Source organism: Erinaceus europaeus, chromosome 8 (genome assembly GCF_950295315.1).
Source record: "Erinaceus europaeus chromosome 8, mEriEur2.1, whole genome shotgun sequence".
NCBI lineage: Eukaryota > Metazoa > Chordata > Mammalia > Eulipotyphla > Erinaceidae > Erinaceus > Erinaceus europaeus.
In genome coordinates this window covers 26554690-26574521 of record NC_080169.1, presented here as the reverse complement: position 1 = coordinate 26574521, position 19832 = coordinate 26554690, and the positions used below count along the sequence as shown (strand labels likewise).

At 36.8% G+C, this 19832-nt stretch overlaps 1 protein-coding gene across 2 annotated transcripts; it reads right to left on the bottom strand.

Annotated features, from left to right (window-relative positions):
* Window positions 1–553: 553 nt before the first annotated feature.
* On the bottom strand, window positions 554–7327 carry NPVF (neuropeptide VF precursor). Of its 2 annotated transcripts, XM_060195699.1 has the most exons (5): window positions 7240–7327; window positions 5054–5270; window positions 4766–4860; window positions 2572–2975; window positions 554–679 (listed from the first exon to the last, which is right to left on the bottom strand). In XM_060195699.1, the coding sequence occupies exons 2-5, from the start codon at window positions 5082–5084 to the stop codon at window positions 628–630; spliced, it is 582 nt and encodes a 193-aa protein (XP_060051682.1). In that variant the 5' UTR covers window positions 5085–5270; window positions 7240–7327; the 3' UTR covers window positions 554–627. The 2 variants fall into 2 exon arrangements, with proteins under 2 accessions (XP_060051682.1, XP_060051681.1); XM_060195698.1 differs by lacking the exons at window positions 5054–5270; window positions 7240–7327 and having other exon boundaries at window positions 4766–4946.
* Window positions 7328–19832: the final 12505 nt, after the last annotated feature.

Here is a 19832-nt window from a genome sequence, read left to right as displayed (position 1 = left end):
ATCATATCTATGTGGGAATCCAAGAATTCCATAACTAGGGCCCCAGATGATGGGGTGGCCTGGTAGTGACCAAAAAGGCCATCATAAAAGTGTGCCAGTCTCTTCCCCTTATCCAGATTTTATAGTCCTTACTTTATCTCTTAGGTTAGGTTTGGAATGACTGAGGGAAGTGAAATAGGAAATAGATGAGGGGGGTATTTAGGTAAAAAATAGAGAATATTTGATTAAGTACTTTATGGCATCTTTCTATTTGTTTGCTGCACTTATTGAGTCACTGTAGACTATAGTGCATTTAATTTTTATACTAAAGAAGAGACTATTTTCTATTTATTGTTTTTATTTAAGTATAATCGTGTTCATTTGAGTGAAAAAATAGGATGGCAATAATGATGTGCTTTCAGTCTCTCTCTCTGCTCCCACTACCAGAAGCTGAAGTATTTACAGTATTCTTTTTATTTAGGCAAAAATTATTTCATCTTTATAGTCTTAAACCATTTTAAAATGACTTTCAATACTATAATGACAAAGAGAAATTATTGACAGTAATAACTTGTCTAAAGAGTGCATCTTCCCTGCAGAACTGCAGGTCACAACTTTGTATTGTCTTTAAGGACAGCTCTGGATTTCTTATTTTTCTGGTTTCAGTTCTACATCATGTATGTTCTTGAATTCCAGCCTCCTAAAATTCAAGCATAACAAAAATGCCATTCATCAGAACAATAGCATAAGAGCATCATAAAAATACAAGCTGTGATACTAGTTGCCTAACTATACTGAGTGGAGTTGTTTTGCACTTGAGATGAATAAGATATTAATGAGATCCTGAATTTGTAATGACTCAGAAACTTACCGTTGACTCTGCCTCACTGCCCCACTGCCGACATCTGACTGCCGCTGAATTCTACCTCATATAGTAACTGACAATCTCTACATGAGTAATGTCCAGCGTCTTTCACATGACCCTGAATGTTCATTCACCCTTTTAGCTCTTATCTCCTCCTTTCCATCTTCTTTCCTCTCCTTTGCATTCATCAAACTGAACTTTAGTTAATTTTTGGCTCTCCTTTATTTGCTTGAAAATAATGACTCATTTCACCATTCTCTGAATATAAAAGCCAACTTTCAAAGTCTAGTTCATGAAATATTCCTGGATTTCCATATGAATAAACACTCTTTTTAAAAAACAACTCTGTAAGACCTTCTTAGTACTTCACACACGATTTCTCTTGAGTATTGTGGGTTTACTTCATGCCAGACATGATTCTAGGCACTGGAGATATGACTATGGACACAAATTATGAAGTCTATAGGACTGAAATTCTACTAGCAGGTGTGAACTAAAAAATATAATATGTCAGAGTGGAATAACTACTGTTGGTGCTAAGAAAACACACATGTTTTGAAGTCTCTCTGGACAAGTATCACAACCTGCCACCTTACTCACTGAAGTCTTCATTAAAATATCATCTTCTACTTTATATATTTTTAAATATATTTGCTCTACTAGAAAATAAGTAGATTATAAAAGTACTAGAACATAGTAGATAATGCTTTTTAGTCAGTACAGTAATGATTATAACAAGATATATTTATAAAACAGGATCCAGAAAAAAGAAAAACTAATTTTAAGTAAAGAAGAAAGTCTTTTGAATTTGAGTTATTGAGATAAATGTGTTCTTTGCACTTGAAGGCAACTCTCTACTCTGGGACCTTTTGTTAGAGGGGTCAGGCGCTGGACAGTATATCAGAGGTTTGAATTCCCAAGTCAGTCACTGCATATCCCTGGGTAGCCTGTGGCTGTTGAATAGCAAGATGGATGCCTTTATGTGGCTTAGGAAAATCCATGTCATTACTATACCTAAAGCCATGTTTAAATGAACTACTGCTTAGCTCTTAAGAATGATGAAGGACCTAGTGGGGGTTGTATTATTATATAGAAAACTGGGAAATGTTATGCATGTACAAACTGTTGTATTTACTGTCAAATGTAAAACATTAATCCCCCAATAAAAAAATTAAAAAAAAGAATGATGAAGTCAACTTCTTTATCTCATTTTGGATGGAGCTTGAAGGAATTATGCTGAGTGAGATAAGCCAGAAAGAGAAAGATTAATATGAGCTAATCTCACTTATGGGAAGAACTTGAGCTAAGAACAGAAATTGGAAACACAAAGTAGAACTTGTACTGGTTTGGTGGATTGTACCAAAGCAAAAGACGGGGGCGGGGGAAGAGGAGGGTTGCTTTCAGGTCCTGGTGCATGATGGTTGAGGAGCACCTAGGCTGAAGGTGAGAGTGTCTTCTAGAAAGCTGAGAAATTTTTACCTATGTATCAACACCTGTATTAACTGTAAACCATTAATCCCCCCATTAAATATTGAAATCATATTTATACATGACTTTCTATAATTCTTCATTCACACTTATTTACTGACTTGTACCTATGTCTTTTTCCTTTTAAGAAAATTGACTTTCTTAGAAACACATTTTCAAAAATCACAATCCTTTTTTTAAGGTTGTGGACCAGGCTACGGTAACTGTTTATGCAGTTTTATCGGTTTTCAGATATTTACCTTGGGTATTTTTGCCTAGGAATCTGGGTTTCTTGGGGATGACTGATCATTGGGCAAATTAATACATTGGCAGATGGTGAATGATACATGGATTGTTGGAACAAATCACTTGGTGTCTTGGTGACACTTTGGGTCATTCTTCCAAACCTTTGTGGCAGATTAGGAACTCGTCTTGAGATACTTTCCTTCATGTATCTTCCAAATTTCAGAGGCAAACTGACCATTTCTCCAGTGCTTCTTTCTTCTCCCGTGGTCCTCCCAAATCTCAGTGGTAAGCTGGCTGCTGAGTGTGGCATTTTGTTGGCTGCAGGTGTACTGATTTTAATGGCATTTTTTGGTCCCCAATCTTTTAATTCTTTAAAATTGAGACTTCTCTCCTTCTCCCCTCTAGGGTTTCCTGTAGGCTATAATTAGAAATCTCCATTAACACAATTTATTAGTGCTATAAGCAAGAGATCTGAATCCTAAATGAACTTAAACCCAGATTTTAATCTGCAGAACTGTTAAAGCTATTAACAATGTTTTTATTCTCATGTGCAGATTTTTTTTAAAAATAAATAATTTGCATTAGCTTCTTGCATTCTGGCTTCTCTGTCCCTGGACTATTAAGACAACTATAAAATATTAATAAAATATATATAGTGAATCCAGCAATGTGTTTGAGCATCAGGACTATAATGAAGTATTGAAATAAAACAAAAAGTTTATTTTCTTATAGTTGCTCTCTTTGTTTTTGAGTCACGTTGTTTATAAAATACTTCATATATTTTGATTTTATAGGAAGTACCCACTGTCTCTCTGTGTCTTATTTCCCCTCTTAAGACAAGATCAAAGGGGTGGATACATGGAAACATAGACACTAACCAGTTTTCAGGTTCGACTGCATTACATGGCTTTTTTTAAGCTCTTCATGTTAAGAGATCTAGTCTACAAGTAGTCCTCAACAAACTATATTTTTATTAATGCATAAATTAGATTTTTTTATAAAGCACCCATTTACTGCAGCAGTAAAACACCAGCTCTAATGGAATCATTTAGAATACAACAGAGACTTAATTTAGTTTTACTATGAAAGTTTGTCCATATGAAGATTTTCATTTTGTTTCTTATGAAATTAAAAGCAATTTTATTTACTTATCTTTATTATTTTAGTAGTTGTCTGCAATAAAATCATATTCCATGTGGTATAGCTCTTACATCTACATGTATGATTCACCATACTCACTGCCAGATTTCTAACATAAGCAGATTTCCAAATTACTTTTTTTTTTGTCTCCAGGGTTATTATTACTGGGACTCGGTGCCTGCAGTATGAATCCAGTGCTCCTGGAGGCCATTTTTTCCCCCTTTTGTTGCAGCCTTGTTGTGGTTATTATTGTTGTTGATGATGTCGTTCGTTGTTGGATAGGCCAGAAAGAAACGGAGAGAGGAGGGAAAGACAGAGAGAGGGAGAGAAAGATAGACACCTGCAGATCTGCTTCACCACCTGTGAAGCGACCCCCCTTGCAGGTGGGGAGCAGGCAGCTCGAACTAGGATCCTTAAGGAGGTCCTTGCGCTTTGCGTCACGATGTGTGCTTAACCCGCTGCGCTACTGCCTGGCCCCTTCCAAATTACTTTTTTTTCCAGGTTGTAACAAGTACAACTTTTAGCAAAATTCAACAACAACAAAAATAAAGGCATAAAAATGAAAATAACTTGTTCTACCACTGAGGATTAGTTAAATGTAGTTTTTACCACAAATTTATAATAATTATACTTGCCAAGTAGAAAATATAAATGCTATATTATTTCTTTGTAATTGCAGGTAATCCAAATGCCCAACTAAAATGCATTCAAATGTTATATATATATGTACTTACCTTTTTATTAATGTGTATTTCTGAGCCAACTGGAAAATTTTTAAAAAAATTTTATTTATAAAAAGGAAACACTGACAAAACCATAGAATAAGAGGGAGGAAATTATTAATATACCTTATGCCTGCTAAGTATCAGCCTCTGTACTAAAATTGCCATTAGAGGTGAGATGTATTTGTTAAAAATTGCAAGTTATAGCAATACATTTTCATGACCAGACTGAAGTTTGAAAAACAAAGTACAACTAACTTCCCCCTTTCTCTACAAAAAAATTAGGCTCAGGACAAATTTTATATGGTTAATATTAGTCCCATGAAATAAGAGTTAAAGAACTTACCTTAGTATATTTGTCATAATTTTCCTTGCTGTGAAGACTGGACATCATTAATTCTTCTGCACAAAATGTATTTGATGTTAAGAAGCTTGAAGTTGCTAAAGTCAATAAAATTAATCGTTTTGGTGAAATAAGTTTCATTTTTCCTGAAATCCGAAATAAAGTTATATGTGTGATATCTACAACAAGGACATCATGCTCTTTTTATATGATCTAAAAGCAATAGAAAGTTTGCTGTAATACCAAAATCAATTCCATATGCTTAAATGAATCATTAACTAGAGTATTTACCTGGACTATGTCTGTAAAGAATGTGGGTCATTCATTCTGGGACGACAGCATTGTTTCTACTTGCAAATTTATTGACTTTGAAAATAATTTTCCTTATTATGAGAAGCTTCTAATTAGGTAAGTTTGAGGCCATAGTAATTAAGATTCCAAACAAATAGTATGCTTCATTTCTCCAACCTCATGCAGACGGTATTTTGTTTTGGTGTTTGCGTCAATTCTTGGGAGGAAGGAAAAAAAAAAAGACTATTGAATACATGTAAGCTATGTTTTAAAATATATTTGTTTTATTCACTAACAGAGTCAGGCACAGTATTTTCAAAATGTCAGACACAAATTAAGGATGCGCAAAAAATTCTAACACACACAACACCCAAATAAAATGTCATTAATTAACTTTTTGTAAAATGTTACTTGGTTATTAAAAAGCTGCAGGAATAAATGTCAGCTCTAATGTGAAGGGTGTGCATAAGACCATGCAGTCGGCATTTTGACAAACTGGGTGTCTCAGGAGAAGCTGGAGGCAGTTCAAGGCTTTTTGTATTTACCCTGTGGGTCTTATTTGACAAAACTGTATAAATCACTGGGTTTTTATTTCTATGACGATGCCACATCCTACCTTCTTCCTGAAAGCTCTTAAGAACCCTAGCAGAGGTTTGGTAAACCACACACATGCTAATTTTGTTGCTCCCCTGGCCCATATTGTGTAAGTAATCTCTCATTGCCACAGGGATCCTGACATCATGACATTAGAAGAGGATTTACAGAAATACATTTGTCCTTACTGAAATACCAAAACGAGTCTCTTCTGAGGTAGCTGACTGGTATTTTTTAAGACCTTATCGTGACACTGCCTAGGTTCTAGAGAAGCCATTACTTATTTCTATCTGTCCGTTCAGTCTTCTCAAGAGAAAGATCTGACATTCATTGATATTCAACTTTCTAGCTACTTATAGACACATTTAGAGTTGCACTCACAAAAGAGCAAGTCATAAAATTACACTTTCCCTCTTAAGAATGGTAACCACCTCTAGTCTTTCTCACCAGCTTAGCATAATTTGAGGTACTAAGGTGGGCAGAAGTCAAGACTGTTCTCTGTACTATCGATCTCCAGAATAAATATAAAGTAAAAAAGCCAGAAAGTGGGTTAACTGTTGGGTACTCAAGACCACACTTGCCTTCTGTCTTTCTTGAGGCAGTTGATATCATTGGCCTCATTTCTCTTGGTCTATGGTAGCCAAGAATCTCCACAGTAGAAGGCAATTAATTAAATGCAAAGTCTAGTGTTAATTTTGTAATGCTGTTATTGGATTATTGGGTTTAATTTCCCCAAGGATTTAATACATTTCTTTTTCAAACTGTTCCTTTGCAAAGTGCTGATAGAATTTCCTTTTTTTTTCTTTTCCCCCAGTAGATCCAAACTTTTGAGAAATGGGTGAAGCAAGGGATAAATAAGTCTTGTTGGCTAGTTTCACACCCTGGAAAAAGTAGAAGGGATCAACCTGGGTCCTTATTCTAACAGATCACAAGTTTTCAGTGCTGTTACTTTCAGGTTTTGGCACAAGGATTAGTTTTCTTGATTGTAGATCACAGAGCAGCTGATGTGTTCCACAGATATCTCAAGCTCAGTATTTCCAAAGTGAAATTTACCTTTTTGATATCTCTTATTTGACGCTTCTTATTTCAGTTAATGAGTATCATATCAGTCAGATTTCAACTGGAGACAAAACGCAGTAAGTTGAACATAAAATGACTACTATAAAGAATTATTTACTATAACATGAGACTTGACTTATTTGCTTATTATTATTGATTTATTTTAATCCAGAGCACTGCTTAGTAATGGCTTATGGTAGTGCTGGAGATTGAACCTGGGACATCGAGCCTCTTTTTCTATAACTCTATGCTCTCTCCCCACCCCTTTACTAGCTCTTATTTTAAAGGAGATAAATAATACATTGGGGTTAAGGGATACTACCAAAGATAAGGACAAATTGGCTGGATTCAAGCCATATTGGAGAAGGTGTGAATGGTAGAGAAGCTTGTTGAATTCTCTAGGTCCACAGTGGGATACTCCCTTCTGGGTGGCAGATGGGCTAAGACTGGGAAGACAGCTTCTGGGTAGTTGGGTATCTCTGAGACTCATCACGGATCCACCACTGAAACATGATAGAGGTTATATTTCCTACATGTAGTGTTGGCAGCCTTGTGTAGTAGCATAAAGAAACAAATGGGAGCACTCTTGAATCAGGAAGTGAAATCCTTTTCCTGTAGTATGTTCCAGTGATGTCACAAAGGGGAAATGCTTCCTGGGTCCACCTGTATTATCCCAGAGTTCCCAGGGAAGGGTGTATTTGGAGCTGATAGGCAGTAAATACATAATTGGAATAGTCACTATCATCTGCCCATCCCTCTAATCCAAAATTCTTTGTGAAGTCCCTGATTACCTCCTCCAGTTTTCCCCCACATTCCATTTTATAGTGAGTGCACAATTATATTATTTGTAATTTTGAGTGATTATAATGCGTAGTAATAGTTATTATTTTTGACCATGTATCTTGTGTCAGGAGCTATGCCAAGAATTTTGTAAGTTAATGTCTTTATCTTTCATAACGGTGCTCTTAGTGTGTAGAAAACTAAAATGCAGAAGGATTACATAACTTTTCTCTATCAAGGGCAGAGTGTGAATTTGAACCCAAACATTCTGGACATGTATTCCCTATGCCAGTCTATTCAGTCAAATCTGGTCTCTCCTGACTTCTAAATAGCTCTTACTTTCATACACTTTTCTCCATCCCCATTACCATTACTCATTTTACATATTTATTACTTGGATCTCAGCTGAGGAATCACATTTTGAAAAATCTCCCCTGACTTCCAACACAGATGTAATAGCGCTTTCTTCTTCATTGTTGTTGGTATGCTTCTAATTCTGCTTTTAAAAACCCCTTCTGTTTCATTTGGTTTAATCCCCCCTGCATTCTATTTACATAACACTGTATTCTATTTATATAACCTCTGTTAACAAGCACCACCCTCCCTCCAGGGCATTGGTGGTTCAGTGGTAGAATTCTTGCCTGCTCCACCCCCTCTCCTTGTCATACCCTGATTTTCACCAGTCACTTTTCTCTCCACCCTCTTTGCCTCGCATCCTGTTCCCACCCTACTGGGCTAATATATTTATAAGGACAAGATTGTTTGTAGTTGTTAGTTTAGCTTAGCTTGGTATAGATTGCGCTGCGTCCTGCATGAATAAAGAGATACTGCGTACAGCCCAGCCATGAGTCCCCGGTCGTCTGTTACCCGCCCGTGAAGCCAGACCGTCGAAAACAACACATTGTCATGGCCCTTTTCACTCTGACGTGCCCCATTTCTGGGTTTGCCCTGTCTACTGCTCTGTAAACCATGTGAGGGCTTTTTGCAAACTATAGTGATGTTTTTGTTGTCCAGCTCACGGATGCTCAAGCAATTTTACTTGAATAAATATTCTTATTAATATTAGGAGCAGGAGTTCAAACTAAAGTTTCCAGTAAATCCCTCCACTCAGCTTTTATTCTTGACTAGAATTTGCTCTTTATTATTATTTACACTCTACTAGAAATAAAGATTTTAACTTACTCTAAAATTATCATATTTTGGCATTCTTCCATTGAGGATTCATCTCTAAGACTTTTTCTTGACTGAGACCCGTATATGGACTTTTAGGTGTAAGAGGGTTAATTGTGAGTTAAAATTTATCCTGTGATAGAGATTATGTCCTGCTTGGCAAATTCACTATATCCTGCTGGGTCTAACTAATTGAAAGGGTACAAAGAAGGACTGTGTAACTGCAAGGAGAAATTTCTGATGATACTTCAGGATCTTGGACCAGATCTCATAGGCCAGCTGGCTCCTGTGGTTTAGGGTAGAAATGAGCTTTCTTGATTATTATTTTCCCCTACTTAATAGATGCACCTTTACTTCTGGCAGGTAGTTAGCATGGCGGAACAAATCATTTCTGCAATCAGGAACTGAGCTGACTTGAGTTGGGTTCCCTAGTCTGTACAGCAATGATTTAGTGGCACCTCTGGTAAATCATTTAAAATAAGAGCTTGCCTTTGGGTAACAGGCTGCAAAATTTTACTATGTAGAAGGGCCAGCTCTTTCCACATTTTGATCCATGCCCTGTGAAGTGATGGTGAGTGGTTAATTTTAATGTCCAGAGGAACCTCATGAGAGACCCCCCCACCCCACCCCCTTTTAAATTCAACCTAACAGTTTACTCCCAGAGCACTTGCCTTTTTAAAAATATATATTTTATTTTAATTTTATAGTATTTCTTTCCATTTAAGTGTAATCCAGTTGTGCTAGGTGGAAAAATTTATAGACATTCTAGTCTTATTTTGCATTTCCTGTTCGCCAAGTATTTTGCAACCATTTGTTAACTAGTTTCAGACCCTCTTTAGAGTTGGGTGGTAGTTTTATAGCATGATTCATTTTAGCATTATATATGCAAAGAGAAAGCAATACCTGTCTATGCAAATGACATAAAACTAAATTTTTTAATGTGTGGTGGTGCCTTTATTTTAAGATTTATAAGTAGTTTGTTATAATGACTCTGGCTTATTCTGCTAGCAAGATTTTATTAACTTGGCTTTTTACTATGGTAGATTACAATACCAGGGCTTTTGAAGGTACCAGTGTGAATGTGACACAAAGGCTATTCCTTCCTATAGTAAAAGTTGAGATTCAATTTTGTTGAAACAACTTAAAGAATCAATTTGCATATTACAAGAATAAGCATTAAATATTTACAAAAGTAATTCATATGACTTATTCTAGAAGACTGATTAGTTGGCAAGGTCCTTATGTTTAAGAGATATATTTTAGAATAATATACAAAATGAACTTTCAATATCAGTATTTGATCTTTCAAATAATTTGGAGAGTAATATTAATTTTTTTTTAAAAAAAGCATTTGTGCAAGGCTGATTAGGAAGCAGTGTTTTTTTTTTTTAACACAGATTTCCCATCTGAGCTTTTATGTCTTTTAATGTTTCATTTTTATTGGCATTTTTTTTCCTTGTAGGAAAAATGTGTGATTTTTACTAGCCTGGCAGGGAGTTGTGGTACTTCTTGCCAAAGTGTCAAGGAAACTCAGAATTCTTTACTTGAGGGACAAAGACCAGATGTTTAGTTAAAACAACACATAGTTTTTTATACAAATATATATAATGGAAACCAAAACCTATACTGGGATTTTTCTCTTTCTTTTGAGTCAATCTTGCTTTGAATATTTTAAAAATAAGTAGTCATTTTATAACCTTAACCTGAGCAGAGTATAACTCCTTTCAAAGTGTATGCTTTTTCAACATCACTGTTTTTTAATTTTATTTTATATATTTCTCTTAAAGACTTCTGCTCTACAATATGTAGTGTATTCTACACATAATAATCTGTTTTAATAAAAAGAAAATGGAGGATTATAAATAGTTTAGGAAGGATCTAGCCTAATCCTTAGGCTAACTATTTCCATGAGCCTGGTCATATCTTTACTGGGGAGGAAATCTGTTGCTTAAATATACACAGATGTGGGTTTCATAGGCTGTTTGCGAAGACAAGTGTTTTCTCATCTCAAAACAAGAATAAGGGCAGATGGGTAGATAATTATAAAAAGAGTATCATCACAAATGTGGACCTTGCTAGATGATCTTTCTCCTTAAGAAAGGAATTGGAGAGGAAGTGAATTGAAATATGCATATATGAATGTTTTATTTTTCTCTTTTCAACTGGTTTCTGTGCTCCTGAGAGCTTTTGGTAAAAAAATTTCTTAAAGGTCTATAGCAACAATGAAGTTGCCTTTATTCTGAGCAGAAGATGACCTACCTCTGACTGCTCTTGCATTAAAATGTAAATGGAACAAACAATTCAGGGCTGGGGAGACAGCATAATGGTTATGCAAAAGACTTTCATGCCTGAGGCTCCAGAAGTCCCAGATTCAATCCCTAGCCCCACCATAAACCAGAGCTGAGCAGTGCTCTGGTACCTCTCTGTGTATATCTTTCTCTCCGTGTCTCTTTCATTAAAAATAAATAAATAAAATATTTTTTAAAAGGCTCTACCTTCTCTAAATATGTTTGAAAAACAAAACAAGACAAACTGAAAGCCAAACAATTCATAAATAAAAATGTAAATAAAATGGAAATAACCTTTGACTTTAAGGCAAAATTAGTAGTTACTGGCAGGAATCAGTTGGTCAAGGGGCTCTATTACATGGTGAAGGGTAGAAATTGGACTTTTGGGAGTCCGGCGGTAGTGCAGCAAGTTAAGTGCACTTGGTGCAAAGTACAAGGACCTGAAGAACCCAGTTTGAGCCCCCAGCTCCCCACCTGCAGGGGAGTCGCTTCACAGGTGAAGCAAGTCTGCAGGTGTCTGTCTTTCTCTCCCCCCTCTGTCTTCCCCATCTCTCTCTGTTTCTCTCTGTCCTATCTAACAATGACAACAATAATAAGTACAACAACAATAAAAAACAAGGGCAACAAAAGGGAAAATAAATAAATTAATAAATTAATTAAAAAATTAATTGGACTTTTTTTTGTAGAGAATTTAATGTAACATAAACAGATATATTTGTTTATAATTATGTATACCAGAAGCCTGCATAATGTCATAATGAAATATTGCCTCAATAAAAAGTAAAAGAGAATATGTACATATACAATACTATAGTGCAATGCTACTTCAATAACAAAATTTGAAAACTACCAAAAATTTTTTTTCTCTGTGGGGAGCCAAGTGGTGGTGCACATAGTATGAAGCCCCCAACTTCCCCCTGCAGGGAGGATTGACACGCAAGTGGCAAGCAGGTCTGCGGGTGTTTACTTTGCTCTCTCCCTCTCTATTTCACCCTCCTCTCTCAAATTCTCTCTGTCCTATCCAAGAAAAATGGAAAAAATGGCTGCCAAGAGCAGTAGATTAGTAGTGCTGGCGCCAAGCCCCTGGGAAAACCCTGGAGGCAAAATAATAGTAATAATAATAATAATAACAACAACAACAACGTCCTGTGGGGGGGGGAATCCTGTGTCTGCAATGCTTTTCTATAATAAAATATCATTTGTTTCTTAATCAATTAAGTATAATTTTGATTAATAAAAAAAATACTGGCACTTTGACTTTATTCTGTTGTGTTAAGAGCCCTTTGACTTTGGCTGTATTATCTTTGCTTCAGGTCTGAGATCATGTGGGTACTGCAAAATATATAGTAACTGTACTTGGATACATAACTAACTTGTATCTGGACTTTATCACTGAAGAGGAGTTTTCATTTCTCCTCAAAGCTGATTTTACTGAATCCTCAAAGGGATATGTCCATGATATACTGAAGAAATTATAGCATGGAAGGTCTCCTGCTTGAACTCAACCAATTCTAAACAATTACCTGTCTTTGGAGGGTCACTTAAAATATGCCTTTAAGCCTACCATGACCTTGGCCATACATTTAATAAAGGAGAGGATTTTCTGGCAATCTTCTGATTCTGAAAGGTGAAATATATTCAGAAAATTCTGTACCAGTTGAGGTTAAGTGGGCTAGATAAATGTTAATATCATTCTATGAAATATGAAATGTATTTAATTCTTCGCTGGGTTTTATATCAGGTGAACTTAAGAAATCTTTCTTCTTTTAGAACCTGTAACAAAAAGGAAACAGATAAAGCTATGGAAAGTTTAGAGCATATTTAGATGCACAGGCAGACTTGCTTTTTCTAGGGACAGCACCATATTATAAGCAAAAACTTGAATAACCCATAACAGTTTTCAAAAGGTTGATTTGGTGGATGGATTCTGATAGGTTTCTACTGATTCATGAATAGGAGTACCCAGTGATCTTATATCTAGGACAGGACAGTGCTGTCCATAATTGCTCCAATTTCTAGGTCTAGAAAAGTGGAGACAGCTGGGGAAATAGTTCAATTAGTAAAGCATTGGACTTGTATATTTGAGGTTCCCATCATGTACTAAAGTGGTACTCTAGCTTTTCTTTCTTTTTAGAAATATTTATTTATTTATTCCCTTTTGTTGCCCTTGTTTTACTGATGTAGTTATTATTGTTACTGATGTCATCGTTGTTGGATAGGACAGAGAGAAATCGAGAGAGGAGGGAAAGACAGAGAGGAGGAGAGAAAGACACCTGCAGACCTGCTTCACCGCTTGTGAAGTGACTCCTCTGCAGGTGGGGAGCCGGGGTCGAACCTGGGAACCTTAAACGCCGTTCTTGCGCTTTGTGCCAACTGCGCTTAACCTGCTGCACTACTGCTCAACTCGCTTCTCTTTCTTCTTTGTTTAATGTGAAAATCTCTCACACATGTAGTAAAAAAAAAAAAAAACCTTAAAAAAAGAGCAACGGAATAGCCCTTTCTTTGTGTTCATACACTTTAGAATGATTGTTTAAATCTACAATTCAAAAACTTTTCTTAGTGTATATCATAACTTAATTTTACTTTAATGAAAATATCCAGGGAGGAATCCCAGAATCCTGAGTAGCCTCTGACAGTGATAAGGCGGCCACAGTGAAGGATGGAACCATCTTGACTTCCCTGGGCAGATGACCTCACCAAGTGTATCCTGGAACCCACCTCTCCAGAGTCCTATCCCTCTGTAGAAAGGTAGAAACAGGCTGAGGGTATCAATTGGCCTGTCAATGTCCCTGTACAGTGGAGAAGCAATTACAGAAGACAGAACTCCCACCTCCTGCACCCCATAAAGAATTTTGGTCCATATTCCCAGAGGGATAAAGAATAGGGAAGCTTCCAGTAAAGGGAATGGGATACAGAACTCTGGTGGTGGGAATTGTATGGAATTTACTGCACTTATCCTACAATCTTGTTAATCATTATTAAATCACTAATAAAAAAGAGAAATCACTTGTGGGCTCTCTTTGGATCACCTTGCCTCTTGAGCAGTTTCCTGTTCTTGTAGATGTTTTGTAGTTGACATTTTCATATTAGCATATCTACAAAATGAGGTTCTTCTTGCATGTATTACTTAGAAGTCATCCATTGTCTCTCACTGACATTTCTCATGTTTAAGCAAAGTAAGAAATTTAGTATATGGATTCCTGGACTGCAGTCTATATACAGTTTATGTAGCCTAGAATTCAAATCACCATTGAGACATTCTCCTGGATTCTCATTTCTTTAGTTTCATTATCTCTTCCAATTGCTGCCTTGGCTTTCCTGCTATATTATTTGACAATACCATTTGTTGTTAAAATTCGTAGGTTCCAGCTGGCCGGGCTAGCTTCACGGGCGGGTAACAGAGACGACCAGAGATGTACGGCTGGGCAGGGAAGCTGTATTTCTTTATTCAGGAACAACGATTCATAAACTAAACCAAACTAATCACCAAACAGAACTCTGCTGTCTCTTTGCGGCGGCGCAAGCACTCTCTCTAACTCTGCAACTCTGCAACTCTTCAACTCTTCAACTCTCGAATTCAGGAACCCTCTGTCGGGGTTCCTTGGGGCGGGGCCAAGCGGCCCGCAAAACTAACTGGACTGATCCAATTCTCTTGGCGGGGGAGTTCTAGAACAACCCAATGTAAAGCATACAACAACCATTGGAATTTATACATTCTCAGTTTTAAGCAGCCTAGGAGAAACTGCTTTATGCCAGTTCCAGATTCAAAATACCAGGAAAAGATCTTGATTAATCCAATCTACGTAAGATGTCCCACTCTGAACCAATCATCTGTGACCAGAGGTAGGTCACATTGCACGAACATAGAAAATTCCAGGGCAAGCCTGAGAAAGAGTAGGGGTTGGGGAGCCACTGGAAAGACAATACAACAGCTGTTCAATGCAACTGGACAGTATTGGACTATTCAGACAGACTATTGTTTGAATCTAAGGGAGTATCTGCACTCTTCTCTCTGACTCCAATTCGCAGTGGTGAGGAAAATCATTTTCTAAGCTTAGAAAATCATTTTCTAAGTAAAATTCTTGTTTTAAAATTTTTAAAATTTTTTATTTATAAAAAGGAAACATTGACTAAACATAGGATAAGAGGGGTACAACTCCACACAATTCCCACCACCAGAACTCTGTATCCCATCTGCTCCCCTGGTAGCTTTTCTATTCTTTAACCCTTTGGGAGTATGGACCCAAGGCCATTGTGGGGTGCAGAAGGTGGAAGGTCTGGCTTCTGTAATTGCTTCCCCGCTGAACATGGGCATTGACAGGGTGATCCATACTCTCAGCCTGTCTCTCTCTTTCCCTAGTGGGGAAGGGCTCTGGGGGAAGCGGAGCTCCAGGACACATTGGTGGAGTTGTCTGTCCAGGGAAGTCTGGTTGGCATCATTCTAGCATCTGGCACCCAGTGGTTGAAAAGAGAGTTACACATACAAAGCAAAATTCTTAATTAGAGTAACAGGGCATTTTAACCATTCTGTGTTGGTGTGGGGATTTCACTGTTTCTCTCTAAAGATTCTCAGGCAGTCCTTATCCTAGCCAGATAATACCAGTAGACAGTGCTTTCATGTGTCATTCAGGTCTTTGTTTTAGCAAGCAGGTGTTCTTGTGTGATACTTTTTTTTGTGGCTCACGTGGGGCTTTGATGGCAAAAACAAAACACAACACAACAAAACAAATTCTAGATCTTCCTTCCCCAGGGTTAGCTGAGGGCACTATTCCCAGCCATTTCTCTGTACATCCATCATAAATAGTGCCAACTTTGAGAGTCTATAAAACCCCCCTACACCCTCCTCACTCCCCCAGGCAGGTGAGAACCCTGGCTCAGGTGTTTCTCTTTGGCATTTGGAGGCTGTCCTGTTTCTAGTGTTATGCTCAGCACCTGATATGAAGCACTATCCTGAGAATTTCAAGACCAGGTGGTTTAGTCCCTAAATGGCCCTAAACTCCTTTTAGCTTGATCCTGTTTCCTGAGTGTTCCACACCCTAATTTTGTTGTGGTAGTATTAACCTGCTTCATTTCTTTCTACAGAGTCTACTAAGGTCATGGGATTTCTATAGCCCAAAGTAAAGTGTTTCATTGCTTTTTGTGTAAGAGAATTTATTTTCCTGCCATTTGAATAGTTTTCTTTGGAGGCACCCCCAAGTTATCTCCCTTATATAATGAACTGTGTAGAAATCAGTGAGGAGTGTTTATTCTGGAGATAGTAAGAATAAGACGCTTGTGTGTAATTCCTAATATAAGTATATACTTTTTTGGTAATTAGCTTTGTTGTTTTTTGTCAATTTTTTGACAATATATACACTGCATTAGAAGTAGTGATAATGGGATATTCTATTTCAGTCCTAAAGCATTCTGTCTACAATAAAATATTTGCTTTCAGTGACAGAAAATATTTTAGCCATGTTCATTAAAACAATTTGTTAACTGTGTATCCATTATTAATAATCCAAGACAGGGAATTACATGTTACGTGACTCATACTACCAATAAGGAAGCTTCCATTTCCATAATTATAAAGAATTCATATCACATTCATTTTTTGCTGTTCTATATCATTTGACCCATGTATGGCTCATTTTGAAAGAGTAAGGTTTAAAAATTCATCAAGTTTTTGAAAGGAAATATCTGCCAGGTATTTTCTCCCTCCTACTGCTAGCAATAGATATACCCACTGAAGGGGCTGAGCTCTTTGGGTCAGGACTTGCAGGATTACACTGACTCTCTTTTAGAAGAGTACACAAACTTCCTTGTGTTCACTGGCCCAGTCAAAGCTTCTCTATAGGGCAGGCTGAGCCATCAGCCCAGTAAGTTCCCTCCAAATGCCCATCACTGGTTACTGCTACAATTGTTGCTTTGTTAGCTATCTTCTCCAGCTAACTATAAGATAAGAAGTGACATTTATGTTGGGGGAAAAGAGAACCTCTGGAAAGCTCTTGGAAACTGCTTTTTTTTTTTAAATCTTCATGATTTTTTTTTTTTTTCTGGCACAGAAGAATCAGGTCTAGTGAACAATTCTCAGCTTGTTATTTCCCCCCTTTGTGCTCATCCCAAATCTCAAAAGCAGTTTAATTAGGAGCATCTTGTAGTTAGGGTCAAAGATATCCCCAGATTATTGTTACAACTGAGAACATGGAGCAGTACTTTCTTGCTTCATGGTAAATTAGTACCAGGGGACTAACTCTTTCCCCCATGTGAGTGGATTGCATCACCCTCTCTCTCTTTAGATAGGCCTGTGAACAACAGTTGCTGATGTGATTTTGATGAAATGTGACATTTGTAGACTGTGGCCACTGACCAAAGAATCTGAGCTACACCATCCAACACTTTACAGGCTACAAAATATCAGCTGGCCTGCATTTATTGCTTGTACTTATAGCATGAGCCAAGTTTCCTAAGTTTCCAGAGCAGACCTCTTATTGCTGCTAATTTTACTACCAGCAAACAAAAGGGAAAATGGAAACAATAGGGAACAGCTGAAGGAGAGTGTTTGCAGTACAGTAGGAACTTAACCAGAAAGGAGACTCTTTTCTCTAAAACTAAAAAAGCTTTGGAGTCAAATTGCTCAGATATAAAATGGAAAAAAAAAAAAGTAAAGTAAAAGCAGCGATTCTGCTTTGATACCTCAGGATGGCAGTGATATAGATATTAAGGCAGCCACCAGGGAAATGTTAAACACTGTAGGGAGATTTCCAATATGATGGATAGGACTTTAATATTAATATAAGATTCATCATGATAATGTAAGTCATAGATCTAAATAGCTTTTCATCAACTGAATAGTTCTTTTCCAACCTATTATATAGGTAGTACGTGCTTTAAATAGTGTCATGTAACCAATCTGAAGACTTTCTTAATCTGTAGTTTCTGAAGTTCTGTTCGCAGAATAGTGACCTACAGAGTCATTCATCTTAAGCCATGCCACTTAGGCCATCTACATTTCTCCCCTTTATCAATATTTAGTGCTTCTTAAAATATGCTTAAATTTTACTTTTTTTCCCACAAATAGTAAAAGCATTATTCAACACATACTATTACAGATACATATAGAGTATGGAGGGAAGAATGGATTATTCATCTACTTGTTGTTTGTTATACAAAAAAGAAATTCATTTTAGGATTGTTATTTGGTTTAGTTATGTAGTACCTAAGGACAATTATATGCATGGGCTTTGCTCTGTCATGTGACTTCCAGTTTTCTAAAAACACTGACACCAAATAAAATGGTAGCATGGCCTCTCTACAATCCTAGAAGAAAAGATAACCTTTAATTTTTTTAATTAAAGATTTCATACTGGTTTATGAGATTATAAGATTACAGGAGGTATAGTTCTACATCAAAGCCACCATCAGAATTCTATGTCTCCCCACCGACCTGGGTTCAACCGTTTTTTGAGGATGATCATAATGTTTGCAGCAATAATAATGTTAGTTAAGACTTGAATTCTTCTTTTTAAAATTGGGAACCATTAGTGGGGTATATAATCACCTTTTCTTATTTTAGTCTAAAATGGACATGAAAATAAATTTATGATCATAGACCACAAACAGACATAAATTGTGTACACTTTATACTTATAGACAAATGGATCCTCTACATTTTATAGAGAAAAGAGGACTTTCCTTCCCTGAAGTCAATGCACATTCATCTCTTCGGTCTAGATCCCTAATATGTATTGACTCCATTGGTCTACTTACTTGGTGTGACTAAAGTTAGTACTAAAAGTGGTTTCTCGTGTTTGGTCGATAAATTTTAACGATGTGATTTTTCAGAGAAATTCACCTACAAAGAAATCTGTTTAGCAGTCAAGAACCTGTGCGCTGAGTTGTGTGTTGATTTTGAAAGTATGAAGTCAATCCTTGGTACCTCAGTGCCAAGGTGAAGCTTCAGTTTTCCCACTCTAGTCAGTCAATCAACATTAAAAATACTATTATAAGTTGTAGAATGCAGTATTTCCTAAACTGTCTTGATTATGGATCTTTAAAATAATATCTATAGACAAGGGGGGATGCTACTCTATGTATAAAGTTGGCTTATTCTATTTTCAACCTATACTTTCCTTGGGAAACTGTATGATAAAACTCCAGTTTACCCTTTAGGGCCTGGCTCAGGTGTCACTTCCGTGAAGATTTCTCCACTTGCAGAATGGGCACGTTGTTGTTCTGTTTTGCCCCGTTTTTGGACCATTTTTTCTTCAAATTTATTTTTTGTTTAAATAATGAGCTATTTAAATTATCTGGTTTTCATTTTCTCCCATTCTACATTCTCCTAGAGGGTATTCTAAACGTTGGTACCCTGCGGAGTGCTTGGCTCACTGTAAGAGTGCCACAGATATCTGCTACAGGAATGAGTGAGTAAGTAGATCCTGGGGACTTAAGCAGAAAAATTATCTTTCTGGTCTGTTGTTAAGTGATTAATGAATGAACCCTTTTGAGATAAGTACTTTCTCCATTATAGTGACTAATATCCATACAGTTGATTGGATTGAGATTGACTCTGATGTGAAATAGCTCATCATTTAGTCTGCCAAAAATACAAGATTGACTGTCATTAAGCCTGCTTTTCAATTCTTGTATAGCCATGAGGAGTATATATGAAAAATTCTAGCACCCAATTGTATCAAAACCATTCTTCTTATCATCTGTCCATAATTCAGAGTTTTCCTTTATAAACTGATGGGGGGGGGAATGGAGTTTATAAACCATTTAAACTTTAACTAAAAATATAGTACTATACAGACCTGGTGGTGGCTCACCTGGTGGGGCACATACATTACCATGTGCAAAGACCTGGGTGTAAGTCTCTGATCCCCACATGCAGAGGGGATGCTTCACAA

What these genes read in the sequence shown, in the direction of transcription:
- NPVF (XM_060195698.1), bottom strand. Translation starts at nt 4,903, where the DNA reads ATGAAACTTATTTCACCAAAACGATTAATTTTATTGACTTTAGCAACT. An exon ending in ATTATGACAAATATACTAAG is followed by an intron (nt 2,976 to 4,765) that starts GTAAGTTCTTTA and finishes TTCTAATTATAG; the next exon opens with CCTACAGGAAACCCTAGAGG. An exon ending in CCTAGGCAAAAATACCCAAG is followed by an intron (nt 680 to 2,571) that starts GTAAATATCTGA and finishes CTTGAATTTTAG; the next exon opens with GAGGCTGGAATTCAAGAACA.